The sequence below is a fragment of the Sycon ciliatum genome, chromosome 10, assembly GCF_964019385.1.
Source record: "Sycon ciliatum chromosome 10, ocSycCili1.1, whole genome shotgun sequence".
Classification (NCBI taxonomy): Eukaryota; Metazoa; Porifera; class Calcarea; order Leucosolenida; family Sycettidae; genus Sycon; species Sycon ciliatum.
The window spans coordinates 10,740,663-10,762,822 of record NC_088652.1 but is presented as its reverse complement, the minus strand read 5'-3'; the positions used below and the strand labels follow the sequence as shown (position 1 = coordinate 10,762,822).

The 22,160-nt window shown below is 47.4% G+C and overlaps 1 protein-coding gene across 1 annotated transcript in view; it reads left to right on the top strand.

The window, feature by feature from the left end:
* Positions 1 to 22,160, top strand: part of LOC135825815 (uncharacterized) — a gene marked incomplete at its 3' end in the record, with an annotated part of 182,048 nt that overhangs the window by 16,830 nt on the left and 143,058 nt on the right. The window contains 4 exon segments of the mRNA XM_065338440.1: positions 846 to 890; positions 2,668 to 2,799; positions 7,638 to 7,760; positions 18,759 to 19,034. Of these exon segments, the coding sequence (XP_065194512.1) occupies positions 846 to 890; positions 2,668 to 2,799; positions 7,638 to 7,760; positions 18,759 to 19,034 (576 nt within the window).

Genomic DNA, 22,160 nt, shown 5'->3' with positions numbered 1-22,160 from the left:
GTTTCGGGCCAGTCACCAATCGTCAGGGTCTGACGATGGGTGAAACAATGGGTGAAACGTCAGTAATTTTCAACATTATTAATAAAAGAATTTCCTTCTAAAGAGTGAATAGCAACTAAATAGAGCGGTTGTCAGTTGACAAACTCCCTTTTATTTATTATGCCTAAGCCACATTTTGCTTGGCTCGGCCCATAATTATGTCGACATGGACGTGTAAAATTTGATGCGATGATCGCAAGGCACACAACGGTAAAAAAGTTGAAAGACTTTCCCTAAGTGGTCAAGTGAACCACTGTAGTCTGGAAAAACATGGACGTTTGGAAGACACTGCACATGCGGACAAACTGGGACCTGCCACCGTACAGAACTGAAAACAACAACAACACGCACACACACACACACACACACACACACACACACACACACACACACACACACACACATACACACAAACACACACACACACACACACACACACATGCATGCACACACAGACTTACAAAAACGCATTTTGGCTTGTGGTAGTTTGTCTGTTGTACTGCTAAATATATTCATCTAAATGTGTGTGTGTGTGTGTGCGTGTGTATGTGTGTATGTGTGCATGTGTGTGCATGTGTGTGCATGTGTGTGTGTGTGTGTGTGTGTGTGCATGTGTGTGTGTGTGTGTGTGTGTGTGTGTGTGTGCATGTGTGTGTGTGCGTGTGAGTGTGCGTGCGTGTATGTGTATGCGTGTATGAGTGTTTTTTTTATGTGTGTGGGTTTATGTGTGGGTATGAGTGTATGTGCATGTTTTGGTGTTTGTGTATTTCCATACATCCTATTGTCTTCCTTTATGCGGAACGCAGCTCTAGAGGAGAACACCGACATCGCATCGGATAGTTCTACCCCAGGTAAAGGAAACAATACTAATCTGCAAAGGACACGTACGATTAACGTACATGTACATCATTTTCGTTTGCAGTACAAGCTGGTGGGTAAATATACACCCCTTCCACAAATCTCCTTCCCCTCAACCTCCCCAATCCCAGCCCCCCCCCCGTGCACACCCCACTCATCCCTCACGCCCTCGAAGTGAGCCGCGGCCATCCTCTGCTGTGGTTTTTCCTTTTTCTTGTCGAAGCTACCATTCTTAGTTTGCCATGATCATTTTTTTCTCGTCTTGAGTGTGCTCACCTTCCCCTTTCTCGCCTTATTTCATAGTTTTTGAACCTTCCAAGTTGGAATGCTGCTGGTTTGCGCATCCAAGACGTGATAGAGCTTATCATCAGGTCCCTGAATTTCAGTATCACATCAGTCAGTATCGTGCTAGCTAGCTGTTGCACCTGCTGACTACACGTCTTGGTTATAACTATTAGTGTTGGACACAGACTATGGATAACATGAAACGCTTTGGTCATTTCTTTTAAATTTAATCGTCTATCCGAGTCTTACAAAATTAATGGTTATCTGCAGAGTCTGCCAAACTAGCAGTGGTGGAGGTGGGATTAGTGTGTGCGTGTGAGTGTGTGTGTGTGTGTGTGTGTGTGTGTGTGTGTGTGTGTGTGTGTGTGTGTGTGTGTGTGTGTGCATGTGTGTGTGTATGTGTGTGCGCGCACCCGCGCGTGCGTGTGTATGTGTGTGTGTAAATATTCACGGAGAGGAAGCAGATTTGTTAGCTCCTGGTTTTCTCTTTGTTGGCCTCCTCCACGGGGGGCATTGACCTTCTGGTCAGGGTCGTCCCTGGGTATTGAGTGGCAGTAGGCTTTTCATGCCTTGCAGCCGGTTTCGCTCGCGCGGAAGGACATTCAGTGAGCTGACGACCAGGGCGGGTAACGCGGGTAATTATTTGTTGCCGTCACCGTCTTCTTGCGTCCTTTCCGCATCCTCCGCAGTGGCGTAGCGAGCCCTCGGATCGATCCCCAGCCTGAAACAATGCAGTGGCGTTCGGCAAAGCAAGTGGATTCCTGAAGGAACAGGTCACACTCGCAGCAATTTATTCCTGCACGGTGTATCGCTGGAATTGTGGATTTGTCTTGTTGTTTGGACCTGAGTGGCCAGTCGTCGTGCGGCGATGGTGTAGTGATGTTAGCTTGCTGTGCACACTCCTCGTCGTTTCGTGAAAGTTCGTCTTGTGGAGCCCTTGTGGGACGTTCGGTGCCCACCCTCCAGTTCAAGATTGTGCTTTCCTGGTTTATGAAGGCCGAAGCAGTACTCGAACAGACGTTGAACAGAACATCATGTTCCTTTTTCAGTCGTTGCATGTTATACTTATAGTGGACCTACAGCAGACTGTTCATCTGGTTTGTGATATTTCTTTCCTCTGTTTGTGAGTCCTTTTTCATCAATATGGCAGCTTGTTTTGATTTCCTATTTTTCAATTCATTTTCCTGTACTTCCTGTTTTGTTTTGCGCCACTGCCACTCACCTTGCGCTCAGTTCTCTGAGTGGAGGGCGGCGTGACCCCACGGGGTAGCTGATTGATAGTAGTAGTAGTAGTAGTAGTAGTAGTAGTAGTAGTAGTAGTAGTAGTAGTAGTAGTAGTAGTAGTAGTAGTAGTAGTAGTGTGTGTGTGTGTGTGTGTGTGTGTGTGTGTCTGTGTGTGTTTGTTTGCATGTGTCACTTTTTTCTATAATAGTGGTACTTTGTATTCTATGGCGATATGCTCCCCTATGGTGTTCAATTTCACAGATGCGGTTGATGGCGCTTCGCCCGGCAATGGAACGGTAAAATGCCATGGTAATGCCCAGTGGGAGAGGAACGGTACCGATTTCCTTTGTTCCTGCAATCCTGGATACAGTGGAAATGGGACATACTGCCAAGGTAGGATCTGTGTCAACCTGTTCGGCCTGCACTGAAATGTTTGTGCTTCGAGCCGCCGACTTGAACCTGCCTTGTTGTCCATTAGACTTCACTGCGATTGGTTCGGCCACTAACTCCGAGCTCCGCTGAACATGACAGTCACGGCTAGAAATGAGATGATTGGCGATGAAGGAATTACACTGAAAGATAATGGAGTTGTTTTCAAGTGATATTTCCAGAACGGAACAGAATTTTCGAGTGACTACACGGATGACCTTTTCCGGCATCACATCGCAGATTCAAAAACCACAGCGACTCGCAGCAAGCTGCGATGCATACTAGCTCCCACAGTCAGTAAAAGTGATGCCGTGACTACCGTATTTCCCTGATTATAAGTCACACTCGATTATAAGTCGCACCTCCATTTTCAGTTTTGAGCAATATTGTTGCGATGTATTCACTTCAGTAGTAAGTCATGCTCGGTTGTAAGTCGCACCCCCTTTCTTACCCTGAATTTTAGTGTAAAAAGGTGCGACGTATAATCGGGGAAATACGGTATGTCGTACACTCCCTGCACCTGTACAGTGCACAGACCTCGCTTTTTTTCTGGGGAAGGTGTGATTTCTAGTACTGTACCTGTGAACTCTGGCTGGTTTCGCTTGCACATACTGACTGTATTGCTGTCCTACTTGAACTACACGTACCACTTTGCGCGGCTTTGATTCAGTAAGTCCAGTAAGTTCATGTACTTTCCGTACTGACAAGCATCATCTTTCCTCCACGATCTCGGTGTAGGTCTTGTTGTTTTTTTCTTCTTTCTGGTTTACTTACCTCTTTCCGTGATATTATATTTTTTTGCTTGTAGCCAGTCGGTCTTCCTGGTGGTGAGGAAATTCTGGAATCACGTTCGTCCCTCTCTCTGACAATTGTCCAAGCTGTAGTTTTTGTCTAGTCTGGTTCTGCCTCCAACATGTCTATACGACAGAGTACCTTTGAGAAGTGGGTGGCAGAGGTCGATGTCGAGGAGAAATGCCTTCGTTCTGAGAAAGCTACAGGTGCAGCGGTGACGCTAATTTTCTGCCGGCTATGCAGACAGCACGAGTCCTCCCTCCGTGGATTGAGAATTTTAGTCGGTCTTTTGTGGACGGGATTTCGGGGACTGCTCTGAAGAGGGACAACGTGGTGAAACATTCGAAGTTGGATATGCATAGCAAGGCGGAATGAATGTCATTAAGCAAGTCCAAAACAATTGCGGAGATCTGCAAATCGACACCGATTGGCAAGGCAATGGCTGGCGTAACAAGCAAGGAGAGAAGCAGAGTCGCAGGAAGTCCCGCGATGTCCAGTGTCAAAACACCTATAGCAGAGGCCTGTCGTCTTCGCTGCTTCACACCGCCTGCTGTCTGACTCGCTCTTAACCCTCACTTCATGTTGACTTTTTTCCTACGTTCCCAGTATATTGGGGTCCTTTGGACCCGAGGAACGTTTTGGGTTGTATTCTTGCAAACTCTCCATTTCTTTTTGCTGTGCTACCTTCCCATAGACCAATGCTCTGACCAAACTTCATTTGTTGACAGCTCTGAAGTTTGAAATTGAAGACACCACTGCAGCTGTACTTATGGTTGATAAATATGATGGTAAAGACACACCTGGCAATATGGCGGTAAACACACGCCTGCCCGCACACGCTCTCTAGGCTGCAAAGTTCTTGCACAGAGCTCTCCTTCTCACCACCACCACCATCAGTTCGCGCCTGGCGCCTGGTCGATGCATGGCTGGCGGTATCCGGCATAGCAGGCTGGTACATCAAGTTGCGCATGGCACATAGATGATGACACAGCAACGACATAGCTCGATTGCGACGTACGTTTCGTCCCCGCTGGACTCATCAGGCAATCTTCTTCTTGGATGTCTTCATACGGAGCTTGACTCGGGAGAATGAAATTGAAGACACCACTGCAGCTGTACTTATGGTTGATAAATATGGTGGTAAAGACACACCAGGCAATATGGCGGTAAACACACGCCTGCCCACACACGCTCTCTAGGCTGCAAAGTTCTGGCACAGAGCTCTCCTTCTCGCCACCACCACCATCAGTTCGTACGTCGCAATCGAGCTCTGTGCCAGAACTTTGCAGCCTAGAGAGCGTGTGTGGGCAGGCGTGTGTTTACCGCCATATTGCCGGGTGTGTCTTTAGCTCTGAAGTTTGTCGGGATTATTAGAAAATTTGCAAGAATACCGCCCAAAACGTTCCTGGGGTTCAAAAACATAGGAAAAAGTCAACATGAAATGAGGGATTATTGCTGAAGAAGCATTTTCTTGTAGGGCATCATACTACTAATGAATGTCATCCATGTATTCGATGACCATGGAGATGAATGCCGAAACTGTCGCAATTGTTGTACTTCCCTGTGCTCTATGTTACTGGGGTCTATTTGGACCCCGCCCTCAGTTTCCGTCATAAAAGTGAAATCCATCATGAACCTCTAACCCAGACTATTATTTTATTTATCTCGGTTATTGTGTTGTTGAGAAATACATGAGGTTTCAGGGAGATGTGATGCAGCAAAGTAAAACTATTTCAAAAAGCATGCCCCTGGTGTCCGTTTGGACCCCACAACCCGGAATGAGGGTTAAAGATGCCATGTGTGATGGGACGCAACACAAACTGAACACACTGGATGTTGACAGCACCCTGACCAGAGGCCAGGAATGACTAGTAATGAGCTCCGGAGCTGCGGCCGAACGTTGACCGACTTGCATGTTTTGATTTAGTAGGCAGTGCCGCTGCATGATAAACATCTGCAGAACTGACTCCGTGGACCATATCCGCTGCTCCAGAACGGAATTCTGCTTCGAGGGTCACCCATTCCGACAGTGTTGGTACACTGATTGGTTTAGCGTTGTTGCGATGCCTGTGTCAGCATGGACATCGGCAGCTTGTTTTGCATCTGTCGAAACAGAAGTCCATCGCCAAGCTCGTAGCCCTTGCCTATATTCACCATGTTCACCATCAACACATCCGGCAGATTGTCAAATCTCTGCAGTTCTCCAGGCTGGTCTGTCGGGAGGCGGTAAACGACACTATTTCCTCAGAATGGATGTTACTGCGCATTTTGGGAATACCAGTGCATCTCTCAGGGCGGTGTTTGACAAGCGTTCTGAGAGCAGTAGCATCACCAGTCCAGGCTGGATCGCCCCGAAAGGTTGTGCAGTGTACTGTGTTGAGAGAAGGAGCTCCGTTGAGTCATGCTAGTTGAAAATAAATCATCTACGAATGCAGAAACAATTTCTCCAAACAGAGAAGAAGCCTTCTTGCTGCCGACACGGCAAAAGCAACTCTGACAAGGACTAGTCGAGTGCAATCAGCTGATTTGTCTGGCCATGATAATCACAGCATGCATAAGCTAACAACTTAGTAGTCATCTGAGCGAGAGTGAATCTGACGCGAGAGTGAATCTGACACAAGCAGCGCTGAGATGAACGAACTGAAACTGCGATATTGTGGAATAGGAATTGCTGCTGCCGGTGTATCGCTGCTGGCGAGGTGTTGGTGTTCACTGACGGTAAAGAGCCTACATTTCTGGTAACGACATAGCCCTTACCTGGTTGTTTATCGTATGACTTTGGCTCTATCGCAAACTTCGTATGCCCTTCGTGCTGTGACATGCATTTGCGTGACCACCCCTCACATACTTCCTCCGCGTCATTAAAATTGTCGCTTGCCAGAGCAATTTTTCGAATTTATTTTGTCCACTCGAAGGGCAAAGAAATCAGCTAGAAGTTGAGGCAGAGCATTGTCGACGGACCAAGCTTTAGTTTGGGGCCCACCGCTTTGCTGCACTTGCAGCTAAGGTCGACGCCTTCATCAGAGTTTGAGGCAGACCCTTCAGAACTGAACAATACGCTGAACAAGACGCGCGTTCAAATTCAGGCCAAGAAACTTTGTTTTTAAGCGATCCATGCCTCCAAGTGGCAGGCGATGAAGGCAAGCTAGCATTTTGCAAGTACACTGTAACGACCTTCTAGCGGGATAGGGTAAGCAGTTCCGCACCTTCTTTCCTTGGCAAACGCTTCGCTAATTTTGTTGGTGTTTTCAGACCTGCTACCTTCACAGCAACATGCGCCACAAGTAGCGCATTTTAGGAATTTGAGACCACTTTCTTTCTTGCCATCGTCAACTTTAGCATTTCGTATTCAGGAGAGATACCAGCATTCTTCTACCCGAGCTTGCAGTCTTGATAAATGCCCATGCGAACGATGTGGGACGGCACGAACTCCAGAAAACGAAATGCGCTCTGGGGCGGAATAGTGCGGAGTGCGATGAATTTGCTTGGTGCGGAAGAGAGCCGAAGTCTGAGACCACCACAGCTTCAGTGACAAGTAGACATTGCGCAGGAAGGGTCGCACCAGTGTTCGAACTCAGAAAACAGCGTTTCCGACAGTCTGACTAAGACGAGCCAAGTCACAAATATTGTGATGTGCGAAGCGACAATTTTAATGACGAGGAGGATGTACTTTGAGCTAAACAGGCATCATTCACTGATGAGACCTTTTATGCCCGACACAGCTCTGTATAGACCAGGTTATGCTTGTCAGCATATGCAACATGGAGTCATGTTTCTAATGTGATGAATTTGTCTAGAGAAAATAGAAAAAAGCAAGCCCAAGAGCAGCATCTTACTTACTGCCTGGCCACCAGCCTTCAGCTGGTGAATTGGGGAAATTTGGACTGTTCACTCAATTGTAATGCCTTACCGTTTAATAAAATTTATGGTTAGGGTTATGATTGTATTCGGGGAAAAATGAATATGCTTTGCAAATAGTGTTCTTGCAATCTCTCTTTTTGGATTTACAGATATAGATGAATGCGCAACATCATACGGTAGCATTTGCAATCGAACAGATACATGTTCCAACACCAATGGGTCCTTTGTGTGTTACGATAATAATTCCAAATGGTTAAATGGCCTGCGTTCACGTAAGTGTCTAGAACGTTCATACTTAAAGCAAGCAGTTGAGAAATGAGAATAATTTGGTCATGGAAGGAAACAACCTCTTATTCCGTCCAAATGTTATTTTTGACGAATAGATAAAGCTTCCAGTAAGATTTAAACTCGGATAATGAGCCAGTAATAAATGTAAAAAAGAGAAGATACACATGACAACGAGTTATCCAGCAACTTTCCACGACTGTAACAAGATGATAAGTGAACTTTCCAAGTTGGAAGGCTGTTGGTTTGCACACTGGAGATGTGTTAGAGCTAGGTCTCGGGTCGCTGAATGTCTCAGTAGCCTGTCATTTGTGTGCCCTATTATCGCACTTTCTGACCGTTTATCATCTTGTTACAGCCGTGGAAAGTTGCTGCATAACTCGTTTTCATGTGTATCTTCTCTTTTTTACTTCCAGTAAGAAGTCATTTTTCTTTTCTTCTTCTATAAAAAATCGTGTTAATACCAGTTTTATTCCCGTAGCTATGCAGAAGAAGTCTCTTCAGTAACGTCTGGCGCTAGCGAGGTTCCACACAGCTTTAGTTTCGTGTTTGTTTGTGTCATGCCGTATCAGTCCCGCACCGTACCATCAAAAGAATGAGTATGTAGAGTGGCATTATCTATAGCGTCAAAGTGGTCAGCACCAAAAAATGAGAAACTCTAGACGCCTGGCATATATGTATGCGAAGTGTATCGCGGGAATGCATGCAGGGCGAAAGTGCAGTATTGCTAGCCAGGGTCCACAATAACGTCCTCCGTTAACAAGAACTTCGTGATGGGTTTTGATGGATACGAAAACGTTTACAACAGGTCAAGAACAGTTTGTATCGACTGCAAACCACTGGACGAAGGTAGTTCAGCTCATGTACAGCGTCTTTACAAGAGAAACTTTTGGCAGAATGAGGAGAGAGTTCAGTTTGCGTCGCTTTCGCTCGACTAAAGCATGGCGTAGGGCCCTGAGCTTCCAAGCTCTCTCGTACCGGGCTTTATACTGAATAGAACTCTTCAGCTCACGATATTGTTTTAGTGGGTGCTGGTGTGAAGGGTGAATTGATATATACAGTCGACCTACCCTTATAACAATAACCTCTATAATGATATTACCCTTATAACGATATTTTTATGCCAAACCAAACCACTCCATTGACTTGTGTATACAATGCCTTACCTCTATAACAATATTGCTATAATGATATTACCCCTATAACGATATAAAATGGGCTGACCAATCGACATTTTCCATTTTATAACAATATCTAGCACGGAATATGTAGAGCCTACTATCCAGGTAGGGCAAGCTTCACTTGATAAGTCGTAGGGACAAGACGAAATGCAATGGGGCACCAGTGGGCACCTTGCTGTGCACATAATGTGCATGTATGTCAGTTTTTATGCTATGGAGAGTGTAAAAAATGAACAAAATCCATGCATTATGACGTATGTGTATGAAATGAACCAGTTACCCCTATAACAATATCACCCTTATAACAATATTTCTTGGTGTTTGAATTCTTTTATTCTCACGATGGCCTGTGGCCAATAAGAGAAAAATAATTACAGGCACGGGGATCAGATACAGAGAGATCAAAGTTTAGCTGCTTGCTGAGGCAGTAGCGATGGCAATACTAATTGGGAGTTAATCAAGTAGGCTGTGGCGCAATGGAGCTATAGATGTGCTGAGCAATGCGAGCAAGTACATACGGAAGAGATGACAAGTGGTAGGATGTTTGCTTTGAAATCTCGTCTGGGGTTGATTTGCCGGATGCTGGGTGGGATGCTATTAAAGAGATCAAGAGAAGCATAGATGGGGGAGTCTCTTAGCCGGTTTGTACGTGTTGTGGGTAGCTCAAAGGTTCGGGGGGACCTGAGCGTGCGAATGGGTTGTATTCGGGGTAGGTGAATTGCAAGAAGGTGTGGTGGTGCATATCTATGATGCAGGCTATGTGCAAGAAGGATATGGGGGAGGGTACGGCGGCTGCTGACTGATGGCCATTTGAGTCGGTGCAGCAGCACGGAGTGGGTTCTGTGTTCAAAGAGGGGGAGATGCAAACAGAGGCGAGCAGCGCCGTTGGATGCGCTCAAGCCGGTCGTTCAGGGTTGCGGGGGGGGGGGGGGGGGAGAGGACAGTGCAAGCATACTCAAGAATAGGGCGGATGTAGGTTAGATAGATGGAGGAGAGAGCAGAAGTGTTTAAGGAATTGCGTAGTCGCAGGAGAAGGAACATCTTCCTGGTCGCTTTAGTGATGATGTAGTCAACATGCGAGTTCCAGCATAGATTCTGCTGTATGAGGAGGCCAAGGTGGCGATGCCTTGAGGCCACAGTGAGGTTGGTATCGTTGAGTGTGATTGATGGTGGTCTGGGAGGTGGCCGGTTGGTGTGGTGAAAGTGGATGACAGTGGTCTTACTTTCGTTCACCAGGAGATGCCAATCCTTCAGCCACTGTGCCGCGGTTGTCACAGCTGACTGGAGGCGCTCTTCTGCGGCTAGAAAATTCTCGTGAGCGGCAATGATGGCAGTGTCGTCGGCAAACTGGCTGCACTCAGTGTTGGCATTTATGCAGGCGGTTGGCAGATCAACTGTGTAGGCCGTGAACAAAAGCGGCCCCAAGGGAAAGCCTTGGGGGACCCCCGCTGGAATGTTTAGCCATGTTGATTTGCTGCTCTCCACTTGCACACGTTGTCGTCTATTGGTGAGATAGGAGGCAAGCCACTGGAGGCATTTGCCATCGAGTCCGAGGTAGGCCAATTTTGCAAGCAGTCCTTGGTGCCACACCCGGTCAAACGCCTTAGATAGGTCGAAGAAGCAAGCAATTACTGTTTGCCCGGCGTCTCCTTTCTCGGTGATCTGATGGATTAAGGTGGCTCCTACCCCTCGGGTCCAATTTTTTTTGTTTGAAACGTGGCTACAAACGATTGTACTTTGTTCCGTTGGATATCTAGTGTACGGAGACAAATTTTTATCAAGTTCTACCGGCCGGTTTCACTCGGGGGAGGGGCCAAACATAGCATACTCACAATTGCCAATTTAGGCCAAAAAATACCGGAAAACCACTTTTTTGGCCGTAGCACTGGTAGTTACCACCTTTTTCTTGATGTCCAACATCAGGACAGTAGTATACTTGCTAAATATCAGCACAAGCTGTAGAAGTGGGTAGAATTCTGCTAGGAGGTGACCTTTTTCTCTTTTCGGAATCATCCCATTTCAGCGCACACGTCCCACATATTAGCCCCGCCCACAAGTATTTGACACTGGACTTGCCCTGTATTCGATGGTTATGCTATCATAACCTAATAATGGTACTGTGTAGCAAGTTTGAGCAGGTTCTAGCGAAGGTAACTCGTGAAATAAAACTTTGAAGTTTCAAGTGATGCCATATTTCAAGAATCAGCACATTGCACTGAGACATTGTCCAACGCCTTAGAACCCCTGACTCCACCATATGACAGATACGTGTCTTACAATAATTGATTGCAACATCTTCCGAACATAGTAGTAGAGCTTTGGATCAAGTTTTAGCAGTTTCCACCGAAGCTAACCACCAAAATAGAACTTTGAAGTCGCCCACATACTAAATGCCATAGCTGAGCATGTGCATTGAGTGTATGGTCTAAAGGTTTTCACTACTAGCTCCAATGCGGAAGATACGTGTCTTACATTACTTGATTGCAACATCTTCAGAACATAGTAGTAGAGCTTTGGATCAAGTTTAGACAGTTTCTACCGAAGCAAACTACCAAAATAGAACTTTGAAGTCGCCCACATACTAAATGCCATACATGTAGCTGAGCATGTGTATTGAGTGTACATGTATGCTCTAGAGTTTTTCACAACTTTCTCCAACATGAAGCCGATAGTGATGTGGAATTTGTTGACTGCTTTGTCCAAAACATAGTGCTGAAGCAATGCACATTGGGCATTTTCTACTGGTAATGTAATTATTATTATTATACAGTGTTTGCTGCCAACATAGCAAGAAATACTTTTCTTTTCTCACTCACACGTCAGTACTGCACACATACTCACACACACACTCTCTCTCTCTCTCACATACACACACACACACACACTCACACACACTCATCACAGAATAACAACTGCGGGGGGACAGCCACAGCAAGGCGGGGGGACAGCCACAGCAAGGCTGGTTGCACTCTTGTGTCCAGAACACAGACAGAAAAACGTCCAGCGAAAACAACACCTCATAGAGTGACAGCATTGTGCGAGGTGAATCATACAGAAAAGCACAGCAATCGACAGAGCATCCGCACATTCCACCCTCGCACAACTTATAACCTGTATTGTAGCAGCAATATTGAGAAATCTATCAGAGAGAGAGAGTAACGCAGCGCTCTCACAATCATGATCTGTGTGTGAAAACCGTACAAAGCTCCTCATTGGGAGGGAGGGTGGGAAACCAGCTTGCAAAGCAAGAAAACAAAAGATGAGGGACTGCGGCGTACCAGTACGCCCAAAACTGTTGGACCTCGGTCCCAGACCTGTTCGTTCGAAAAGAACAACATTTCTTGTTTATTTCGTAAAACTCAGCCAACAAGAAATGAAAACCTATACTAAATGCGTATTCCACGGGGTACGGTCCGATGGCTTTTTACTTCACATCTAGCCACTGTTCTTCGTGCATTACTTGAATGCTTAGTCTCCGTGGTAATGAAGCTAAGAGCCACACTGGAGAAGTTTCTACTGAAGCTACCTATCAAAAATATAAAATTTCCAAGATGCTACTATCACATCAAGTAGCTGTGTTCAATGTCACTCTGTTGAACACAGTAAGCAAAATCGAGTCACTAAAACCCTATTTGCCAGATACAAGCTGTTGAGACTGGTAGCAGCTGTATGATCTGATATGGATGGCGGTTCCACACTGACCAGCACATGTACACGCGCACAGGCAGAAGAACACACAAGTAATACACCTCACGTTATTTCGAAGTACACTGTGTACATCATGTAAATACAAGCGTATATACAAGCATCACTCCTGTTCTCCACAACCGGCAGTCCTGGGTCACTCCAGCTGGTCAGAGTGCAATAATTTCTGCAGCAGGCTTGACTTGGAAAGCTACTCGCAACTGCCATGGCTGCAACATAAGTATTACCAGCGCTTTTACAGTGCTACTTGTATTATATTATTGTCAATCCATTGTGGTGCATGGCACTCGTTTTCAACAACCGAGTTTATGTCATTAGTTGCATATCCAACGCCAGCAGAAAAAAAGAGGGGGTGGGGGCAAATTACCACGGTTCAACACCAGTCATACTGAACGGCGTTATGCCATGCCAGGCGCGCACACAAAACGCCCGCGCGAGCGCGCATGCATGTACACACCCGGGTGACACACATTCATGCGACTTTACATAGCCTGCACCGTCGTTCTATGTCATAGGAGTGAGTGCACACACATAATATATATGTACATGTGGATTGCCTAATTTTGCATACGTAATGAAATTGTATATGTATACACACATGTGCGTGCACATAATGATATAGATAAACTCAACGGCATACGCATGAGTGTGTGCCAGTAGGGCCATATGCCAATTATCGGATTAGTCTGTGAAAGTTGCACGGCACGACAAACTTTCGGACAGTCTAAATATATGACACAATGAATGTGGAATACCCTCCAGTGTGTAAGACCATTTCATATCTATTTCGCAGCTTTTGTGATTTTCGGAGCGTCCCTGTTGATATTTGATGTCCTCACTTGGTTGATGACACAGTCACAAATTGTCAAATTCACCTCCAATGCCATCCAATCTGCGTTCCGCGATACGTGTACAGTGAACGGTGTTGAGGAAAGCCAAGCAGCAATAAAACAGTCGAGACTCCCAAGCAGAGGATACAATTCAACAGCGTATTGAAGTACCGTGGAATTGTTCTAAACAATTTTCAAGACACAATACAATTACAAAGTTTGAAGTGCGTCTTGAAACGTGTTTGAAGTGCTTCGATGTATTTACCTTCGATCTCCCTGAATCGATCCATCCACAGCTACCTGACGAATTTGCCAGTCAGTGCGGGAGATGATCGAGCAAGTTATAATATTTGAAGGTCGCGAGATGTCAGTGGCACTGGCAGGAAATCTACACAAGCGTGTTCTGAAATAATAATTTTCTAATACTCAGGCATGATTCAAGAACGGACTTTGATTTCTCCCTTCTTATGGTACGAGCACCAGTCGACATTGCATTCTTGGAAAATCTTCTGCGAGTGCTGCCTTCCCCTTTCATAGAAAGAACGAGTGAAGAGGGACACTAGCAGCAGGTTCTAGCTACTAAGCTAGGTCGCCAGAATTGCAGAAAAGTGAGAAGACGTTCAACAACGATTGATCGCCCAAAAATCATCGCTACCGAAAAATTTACTGAAAACCTACACTTTTCAAACGATGCGCGCGCAGAGGGTGTGAGCCACCTTAACCGAGATAGCTGCTGTGTGGTGCCATCGTTTGGCCGAAAGCCTGATTGGCCGTTGGGGAGGTGAGGTTGGATGTGCTTCGAGATGCGGTCAGCAACTATCCTCTCTTGTACTTTCGACGTCACGCTGAGTAGCGATATCGGTCGATAGTTGGAAGGCTCGGTTTTGCTGCCCTTCTTGTGGATGGGGGTGACTGTTGCGTCCCTCCACTCTTGCGGGATAGTGCAACGTTCGAAGGAGATGTTAAAAAGGGTTGCTAGGGACGGCGCAAGTGAACTGGCTGCCTCTTTCAGTAGGCGGGTTGGTATGCCATCACAGCCTGGGCTCTTTGACGGGTCCAGGTTAGACAGTAACTTTGAGACCTCTTGGGCTGTTGTTTCAAGTGTAGTGAGGCCAGGTGTATTGGGTGTGGGGAATGAATGGAGGGAAGTTCCTCGTGGCATCCTGTGACTGACTGTTGGCTCTGCGAGATGAAGAAAGCGTTCAGGGCGGTTGCTTTTTCAGCGGGGGTTGAGAGAGTCTGGCCCTGGGAGAGCATGTCTGGCAGAGTAGGTCGTTGTGAGGACTGGAGGCCGCGCATCAGTTTGTGTAGGTTTGGTGTGGAGTGGCTCGTCCCAGTGCCATTACTGACATATGTAGACTTAGCGATTCGGAGAAGGTGAGTAACTTTGTTGCGTTGGGTAGTGTATGCTGTCCAGTTGCAGGGCGTCCGGGTGCGCAAGTAGGCACGGTAGAGCCGGTGTTTTTCTCTGATGGCGTTAGTGAGCTCTGGGTTCAGCCATGGCTTTGCGGGGTGGCTAGTATGCCTCGGGGAGTGAGGTACTGCACAGTGTTTGGGGGCGCAAGTGAGGACTTTGTCCTTCCATGAGTGCCACAGGTTGTCTATGTTGGTAGTGTTCAGGGTGTCACCTTCCAGTAGCAGTTGTGTGCGTTCAATTTCGGCTTTCAGACTGCTGATGCTTGGGTTTGACCATTTCCAATGGGTGGTGTTATGGGTGGGAGGTGGTACGGCTCGTGGGGATGCAGCGACTGGCTTGATTAAACCCCTGATGGATAGGTGGTCCGAGTTGCCGATCTGCGGGAGACTAGAGATAAGGACATAGTCGTTGTCTACATCCGTGACGACGAGATCTAGGCAGGATTTAGGGTGCCCATTCTGCACAAGAGTGGGGAATGTGACATGTTGGTGTAGAGAGTAAGTTTGGAACAGCACTGCTAGATCCTCGCCAACAGCATCTGTCGTGTCAGAGTGGCACCAAGCGGCGTTCTTTGCATTAAAATCACCGAGGATAATCTGTTGCGTTGTTGTTGGTATGGCTCATATCAGTTCCTCAAGGTGCTGGCAGAATAGCCGATGGTCGCAACGGGGTGGTCGGTAGACGCATGTTGCGTTGATGGTGCTGTCGTTGGCTGACAGTTTCAGCGATAATAGGTCAAAGCTGTCTGGGGTTGTTGTAGGGACGAGTTCATGAGGTATAGTGTCGTTCACGTAGAGAATCACTCCTCCACCTTGGCGGTCTGGGCGGTCTTCACGATGTAGTGTGTATCCACTGAGGGCAAACAGGGAGTCTGGGCGGTGCTGGGTACACCATGTTTCAGAGACAGCAATGGCATCATAAGGTGGCGTTGTTGACGATGCTATTGCTGACAGTTCGTCCATTTTGGGGTAGAGACTGCGAGCGTTGAAGGAGAAGAAAGAGATGCTATTTTGTTCATTTCCGTTTTACATAATTTTTTTTCACTGGTGAGACCTGGTGTTGATGATGATTCCAGTTCAGGCGTGGTCCATGGTGACTCCTATAGGACTCTGGTCAGCTAGCTTATTTTGTTTTTTAGAGGCATGTGGCTGTTGTGCGCCTGGGGGCGTCTGCTCTAGCTGGTGGCGTCTGCGTCTGCGACGTCCGGTGTAGAGTTTCCATTCTTCCTCAGCTGCATTGAGCTTCTGCAGGAGTTGTTCGGCGCGATTTCCATCTTCCTCCTATAGGCTCTCGTCGTTGCTGTCGTCTTCCGCTGCCGTGCGAGGTGAGCCTGGCGAGTGGCAGTACATGCTTGCGCTGGGTGATAGTGCGCGGACTGCGCTCTCGTCGGCTCGATCGATATCTGTACTAGTTCTACGAGTACGAGTTTGGTGCTCATCAGAGGCACTGGCAGTGTGTCCGTGCTGGTCTGCACTTTTGCTGGGCTGGCTGTGTTCAGTGACTTCCTGTGCGGGTGAGCTGGCAGAGGTCACAGGGGACGCTACCTGTGCGTACAGTAAGCTGACCTGGCCTGTGGAGGCTGTCGGATCTGGTGCTGGATCGTCGTTTTGGGTCTGTGTGTTGCTTGTTTCGGTGATTTCCTGTACGAGTGTGCTGGCAGGGGCCGGGGTCGCTGCCTGTGCGTACGGTAAGCTGGCCTGGCCTGGCAGGGCTGTCGCCAGTGTTGGATCTGGTGCTGGGTCTTCGTTTTGGTTCTGCCGCGTGTTGGTTGAGGTGCGGGTCCGTGTGTTTTGTAGCTTGTTCGATTTAGGGCAGGAGCCGGCAAGGTGATTTTCTGAGTTGCAGAGGCGGCAAGTTGGCGCCTGGCCATCATGCTTCACGCGGAAGGTATTGCCTTCGGCTGTCCGCACGAATGATGGCACCTGACTGCAGCCGTTGTTCAGGCGAACAGTTGCGAAGCGTACGCCTGTTCTGACAAATGCGCCCGACTTTGTGCGGGTACGGCCGTGGCGAATGGTGCCTTGCACCGTACCGTATTTTGTGAGTGCATGTATGATGGCGGCATCGGAGATCCAAATCGGGACGTCAAAGATGTGCACTTGCAAGGAGAGAGAATGGCGGACAGAAATATGTGTTTCGCCAAGAAAGAAACCGTGTTCTGCAATGGACTTAGTTGTAGATTGGCTGCAGAACGTTACCTTACAGGCTGATCCGGTAATTTGGACGGAGGCGACGTCAGCATAACCCTGGTCGATGAGGGTGTCCGCAATTTCTACTATCTTCTGGCCTGCGAGGCCGTCGACAAATATTACGGTATTGGCCTTCAATTCGGCCGGCAACATCGACCTCCACAGTGGCTCTGGGGGCTCAGGCTTTGGGCTGCCTGGCGCTGGGGAGTCATCCATGCTACACAGGTAATACTAGTTACAATAGCAGTGCATATATGCTTCTAGGGTGGGGACGTGGTCACGACACTCAGAGCTTCAACACTTGCTTCTTACTCCTGGCGAGCTTTAGAAAATTCCCTTGGTGTGACGCAAATATCGTTAGAAGGGTAGGTCGACTGTATTTATACTCAATATGTACACAGAACTGTTTCGTCCTTTGTGGACTCAACGGCGCAACACAGAGAAAATTAAGCCGAACCCAGTAGCGATACAATTTTTTTACAAAGCCAGATTTAAACCAGGCCCGAACGTACCTTGCCAGAGTGCTCAAACTGACAAGTCAGTTAGCTCTGCAGAACGCACACAGCTTTGTCAAAAGTCCTCGATGCTAGACCGTGTCAAATGCCTTGGCCAAATCAAAGAAGCAAAATCCAGCAAGGGCTCTGTTATTCCTATGCTGGCACACCTGTTGCACGATGCCTGTCAGTTGAAGGGAGGTGGAGTTGCCCTCACGAAACCCAGATTGTACGGGACTCAGGATCGACAAACCATTTCTGTACAAGTGGTCATAAAAGATGCCTTCACATACTTTAGACACCCCGCGAAGAAGGGAGATAGGGAGGTAGTTAGCAGGTTCGTGGCGGGAACCTTTCTTGAAAATACATTAAAATTAATAAACTTCTACAACAACAAAATAGGCATGACTTTGCTGCTTTTCGTGATGAAGGGAATATGCCCGTGGTAAACGACGTGTTGATGATATGGCAGAAATGGAATGATCTGGGTGGCAGTAGGGCCTTGCGGACCTGGTTTGGGATGCTGTCGGGACCAGACCCCTGGTCTGTCGAGAGCTTCTTCAGCTGATGCCGGACAGTGGCATTGTGGTGATGACGGACATGAAACAAGCTGAGGGCTCTGAGGGGGTGAGAAGAGGGGGGAAAGAGAGCAACTGGTCATCTGGTGTAGTCACAGAGGCAAACTGGGCATTTAATTTAATGCTGTGGCTTTGGTCAAAGGGTCAGCCGCCTGCTGACTTGGCTGATTTTCGCGGTATGCTGTACCATGTATACAAAAGCTGATGAGCTGTATTCCACGTAGATTATGTGCATCTACTGGAAGGGGTGTGGATAATGGATGCGTACAGCCAGATGGAGACAGGTGGGGACAGGACGATGGAAGGAAAAAGCGGCACAATATCCCTTTTTAGAAACCACAATTTAGTAAAAATTTGGCAACAGACCGTGATGGCACATGAATAATTCTGATTTCTTCAACACACTCTTTCTTTTTGGCTGCCAACTGCGTAAGATCTTCAGCAAGAACAATGTTATAGTCAGCTATTCATGAATGCCGAAAATGTCAGAAATAGCCATTGTTTTATTCATTGCCAATTGTTACGGTGTTTATCCCCTGGATGTTTGTCAATAACGATGGTTGTTTAATCTTTTATCTCGTGCTTGTCCAGAGAGATACAATTGTGAGAAAGGTGAAAGCCTTTGGATTTTGAATGAACACACAGACTTGAAGATGAGCCTGGACATGGCAATAACTCATTGCTCAAAGGCAGGACTGTCACTCCCTAGCCATCCAGGCTGCATTTCATCCGCAGTTAGCTCTGGCAAGATTAACAATAGTGTTTGGCTTGTGACACCTGATTGGTTTGTAAAGTCAATTTTGAGTGACGTCAATAAAACCGAGGATGATGCATCACGTGATCAGTCACACAATGTGGTCTGTGTGGGTAGGTCAAAACATATCTATTTTGCCTAATTTGTCCAACAGTTTGTTTTCACTGAGTCACGCACACACACACACACACACACACGCACGCACGCACGCACGCACGCACGCACGCATGCACACACGCACGCATGCACGCACGCACGCACGCACACGTATGCACACACACACACACACACACACACACACACCTTGGACCTTGGACGCGCTGCCATATTCTGGCTATGCGATCCCCATGGGGGGTTGAGCAGGTTCGAAACAGTAGGGGCGATGACGGGATAGGTCCTGTGGTCTACTGAAACGCCGACCGCAATTTCAAACGATGCAGAAGGAGCTACGGTCTGTGTTGGTTGCTCTGCCCGAGCCACGGCTGCACTTGTGACGTTTCATGCCTTGGCGCGATAGCACACAGCGGTTGCAGCGGGCGCAGTGGAAGCTGCAGCGTTCGCAGGACATATTGTTTGTAACCGCTGACTCAAGTGTATCAGAAGATGCCTCTGCTGGTGATGTTGCTGGCGAGCACTTGTGTCGGGCAAATCCACCCTTGCTCCGGAACCATCTGTCGCACTGATCGCAGTGACAGCTTCCTGGCTGTTGGCTTTAAATTAACCCTTTCCATGCCATGGACGCGTATACGCGTTTTTTTAGTATGAGCCGATTGGCCATGGACGCGTTTACGCGTTCTGCCTACACTGTACAATGTACACTGTACAGTACATGTGTATCGCGCGCTATAGATGAGTGTACAAACTGTCGTAACTCTGTCGAAATATCTCGGACTGCTAGGGTTGAGACACCGCTGGAAAGGTCTTGAGCTCAGCTTTCCAGGGATATAAAGTTCTTCGCGATACGATAAGGGATGACCGAGCGGCGATAAATTGGACGGCCAGAATGCGCAAATTTCATTTTTTGGCGATCGATTCAAATTTTTGTTCGCGACTTCGTGCGGGCTAGGGGATTTCCCCTAGACACAGCGCGTGCGTAGTCAGATGCAACAAACGCGCTTGAATCTCAGCTTTCCAACGCAGTTTGAATCGTGAAAATCAGTTCACAATGAGCAAGAAGACGAAAGAAAACATGAGAGGCAGTCGTTTTGTTATTTTCAGGCATGGTAGGGGGACTTTGAGAGGAGATGGAAGTGGCCCTGGTATGCCTGTCGCGCTGTGAGTCCCTGAAATGGCTTCCTGTTGTCCAGATCTTTCCAACAAGCCATGGATCGTGAAAATCCATCAGGGTATAGTGAAATAGCAATAAATTTGTTCAGATGTGCGCGTGCAGCTTTGAACAGTTGAGCTCAGCACCTGAACAATGCGTGGCCAACACAGGAAAACAGGCTGGCATGGAAAGGGTTAAGGCTAGGGCACGCGTAGCTGTACACTTGTGTCGCGTCCTGTCACTTACACGACTGAAGGAGCGGTGACAAGTTTGGCACACAACCGGTGATGGTCGAGGTCTGTTCTGCTTGTCTGGCAGACAACGGTAAGCCTTGCGCCATTTGGAGCGAGAAGAGGTGGCCACTTCATACCAGTCGTCAAGTGGTTTGACGTCACTCCGGACACAGTCTCGCCACCTTTTCCGCGGACCATGGGCAGGTCTCTTGTTTGGAAACGAACCGAACAGTAGAGCCTTCGGGATGCGCTCATCCTCCATCCTTGCCACAAACTCACACACACACACACACACACACACACACACACACACACACACACACACACACACACACCAACACTACCACTACTACTACAACTACTGAGAACTTTGCCTTTATTTGAAAACAAACTGGATGTCGAAATTAAGAATTCGAAAAGCGAAAGCAAAGAAGGAAATAGTTTCCTCTGAGACAAGAATGCGATAATACTCATAAAAAGGACACACTTCAGGCTCTTTACAAACATCTGAAAAGTTTTTGGTTTCACAAGTATACTTTTAAGTAGTAGTAGTAGTAGTAGTAGTAGTAGCAGTAGTACTCCACAAACTCCACCTTGTTTAGGATGGAGCCACTCTCTGCAATGGGTTCAGCAGTCAGCCAGCTTGAAACCCCAGGGTCAGCAGCACATTCGTCAGGCGAAATAGCTCGTCATAGTAGATTTGAGATCAGCGGGAAGGAGATGACGACGTCCACTAATTCAGTATCTGTGCACACGAATCTGCTGTGTGTGTGTGACTCTGGGGTTCAGCTATGATATCATCCCCTGTGGTTCCATGCCTAGCATGTACGTCTGAACCATACCGCAAAGTTTGAATGACGTAGGTTGAGCGATCGCTCCGCGAAACATACTTTTTGAAATTCTCTTCATAGTATATCTTCCACCATTGAAATTTCGAATTTCTTGCTGAGAGGGGTGGCTTGCAACCTCGATATGGCTTGGTACAGGCATGCTTTGGAGCCATCCCCTGTTGAAGTAGTGGCAGGGATCTGCCCTGCAACTGCTACAACAAAAAAATGATTCGATCTGAGAAAGGGTGAGACCGCGAATCTCGGTCGAATATTGAGTATTTCAAGCCTTTTCACGACGAAGAGTTCTTTTTGGAGATGGACGTCGCGGCATAGGACATGGTGTCCGACTTCTGGCGTCTGGTGAAGCCAGAGGTCATTTGTCCAGTCAGGTCGGCAGCCTAACCGTCGGTAAGCTTGTGTTTGGATCCCGTTCGCTCGATGTGGTAGATCACAAACGATTTGATTTCGCACAAATTGATCTCAGCATCGTGCGTACGGTATTTTAAATTCAGAAAATCCCAAAGTGTCTCTGTGTGGCCGTTCTATGCCACGAGAAACTCCAATCAGGCTCCTATGTCCTCTGCCGACATGATTGAATGTCCACTTCGTTTGAACAACGAACACAACAATCGAGGACGGCTTTAAAATACAGCTATACTGGAGCTGAAAAAAGAAGAAAAAAGCATGCTCAAGATGAGACTCGAGTACACGCATACTCTCCGTGCAGGTGAAACGCAATTTTTTGTGAAAAATGCGTGTCGCCGACTGACCAGTAATTTCGCCTGACGCCACCAGCAACCTCTACTGATTGCACTGCCCCAATGACATGTCCGCCTGCAACTGACAATATGCAGTTATCAAGTCAGCCAGCAGGTTTACAAACTGCTTGCCTGCAGTACCTGACGGCAC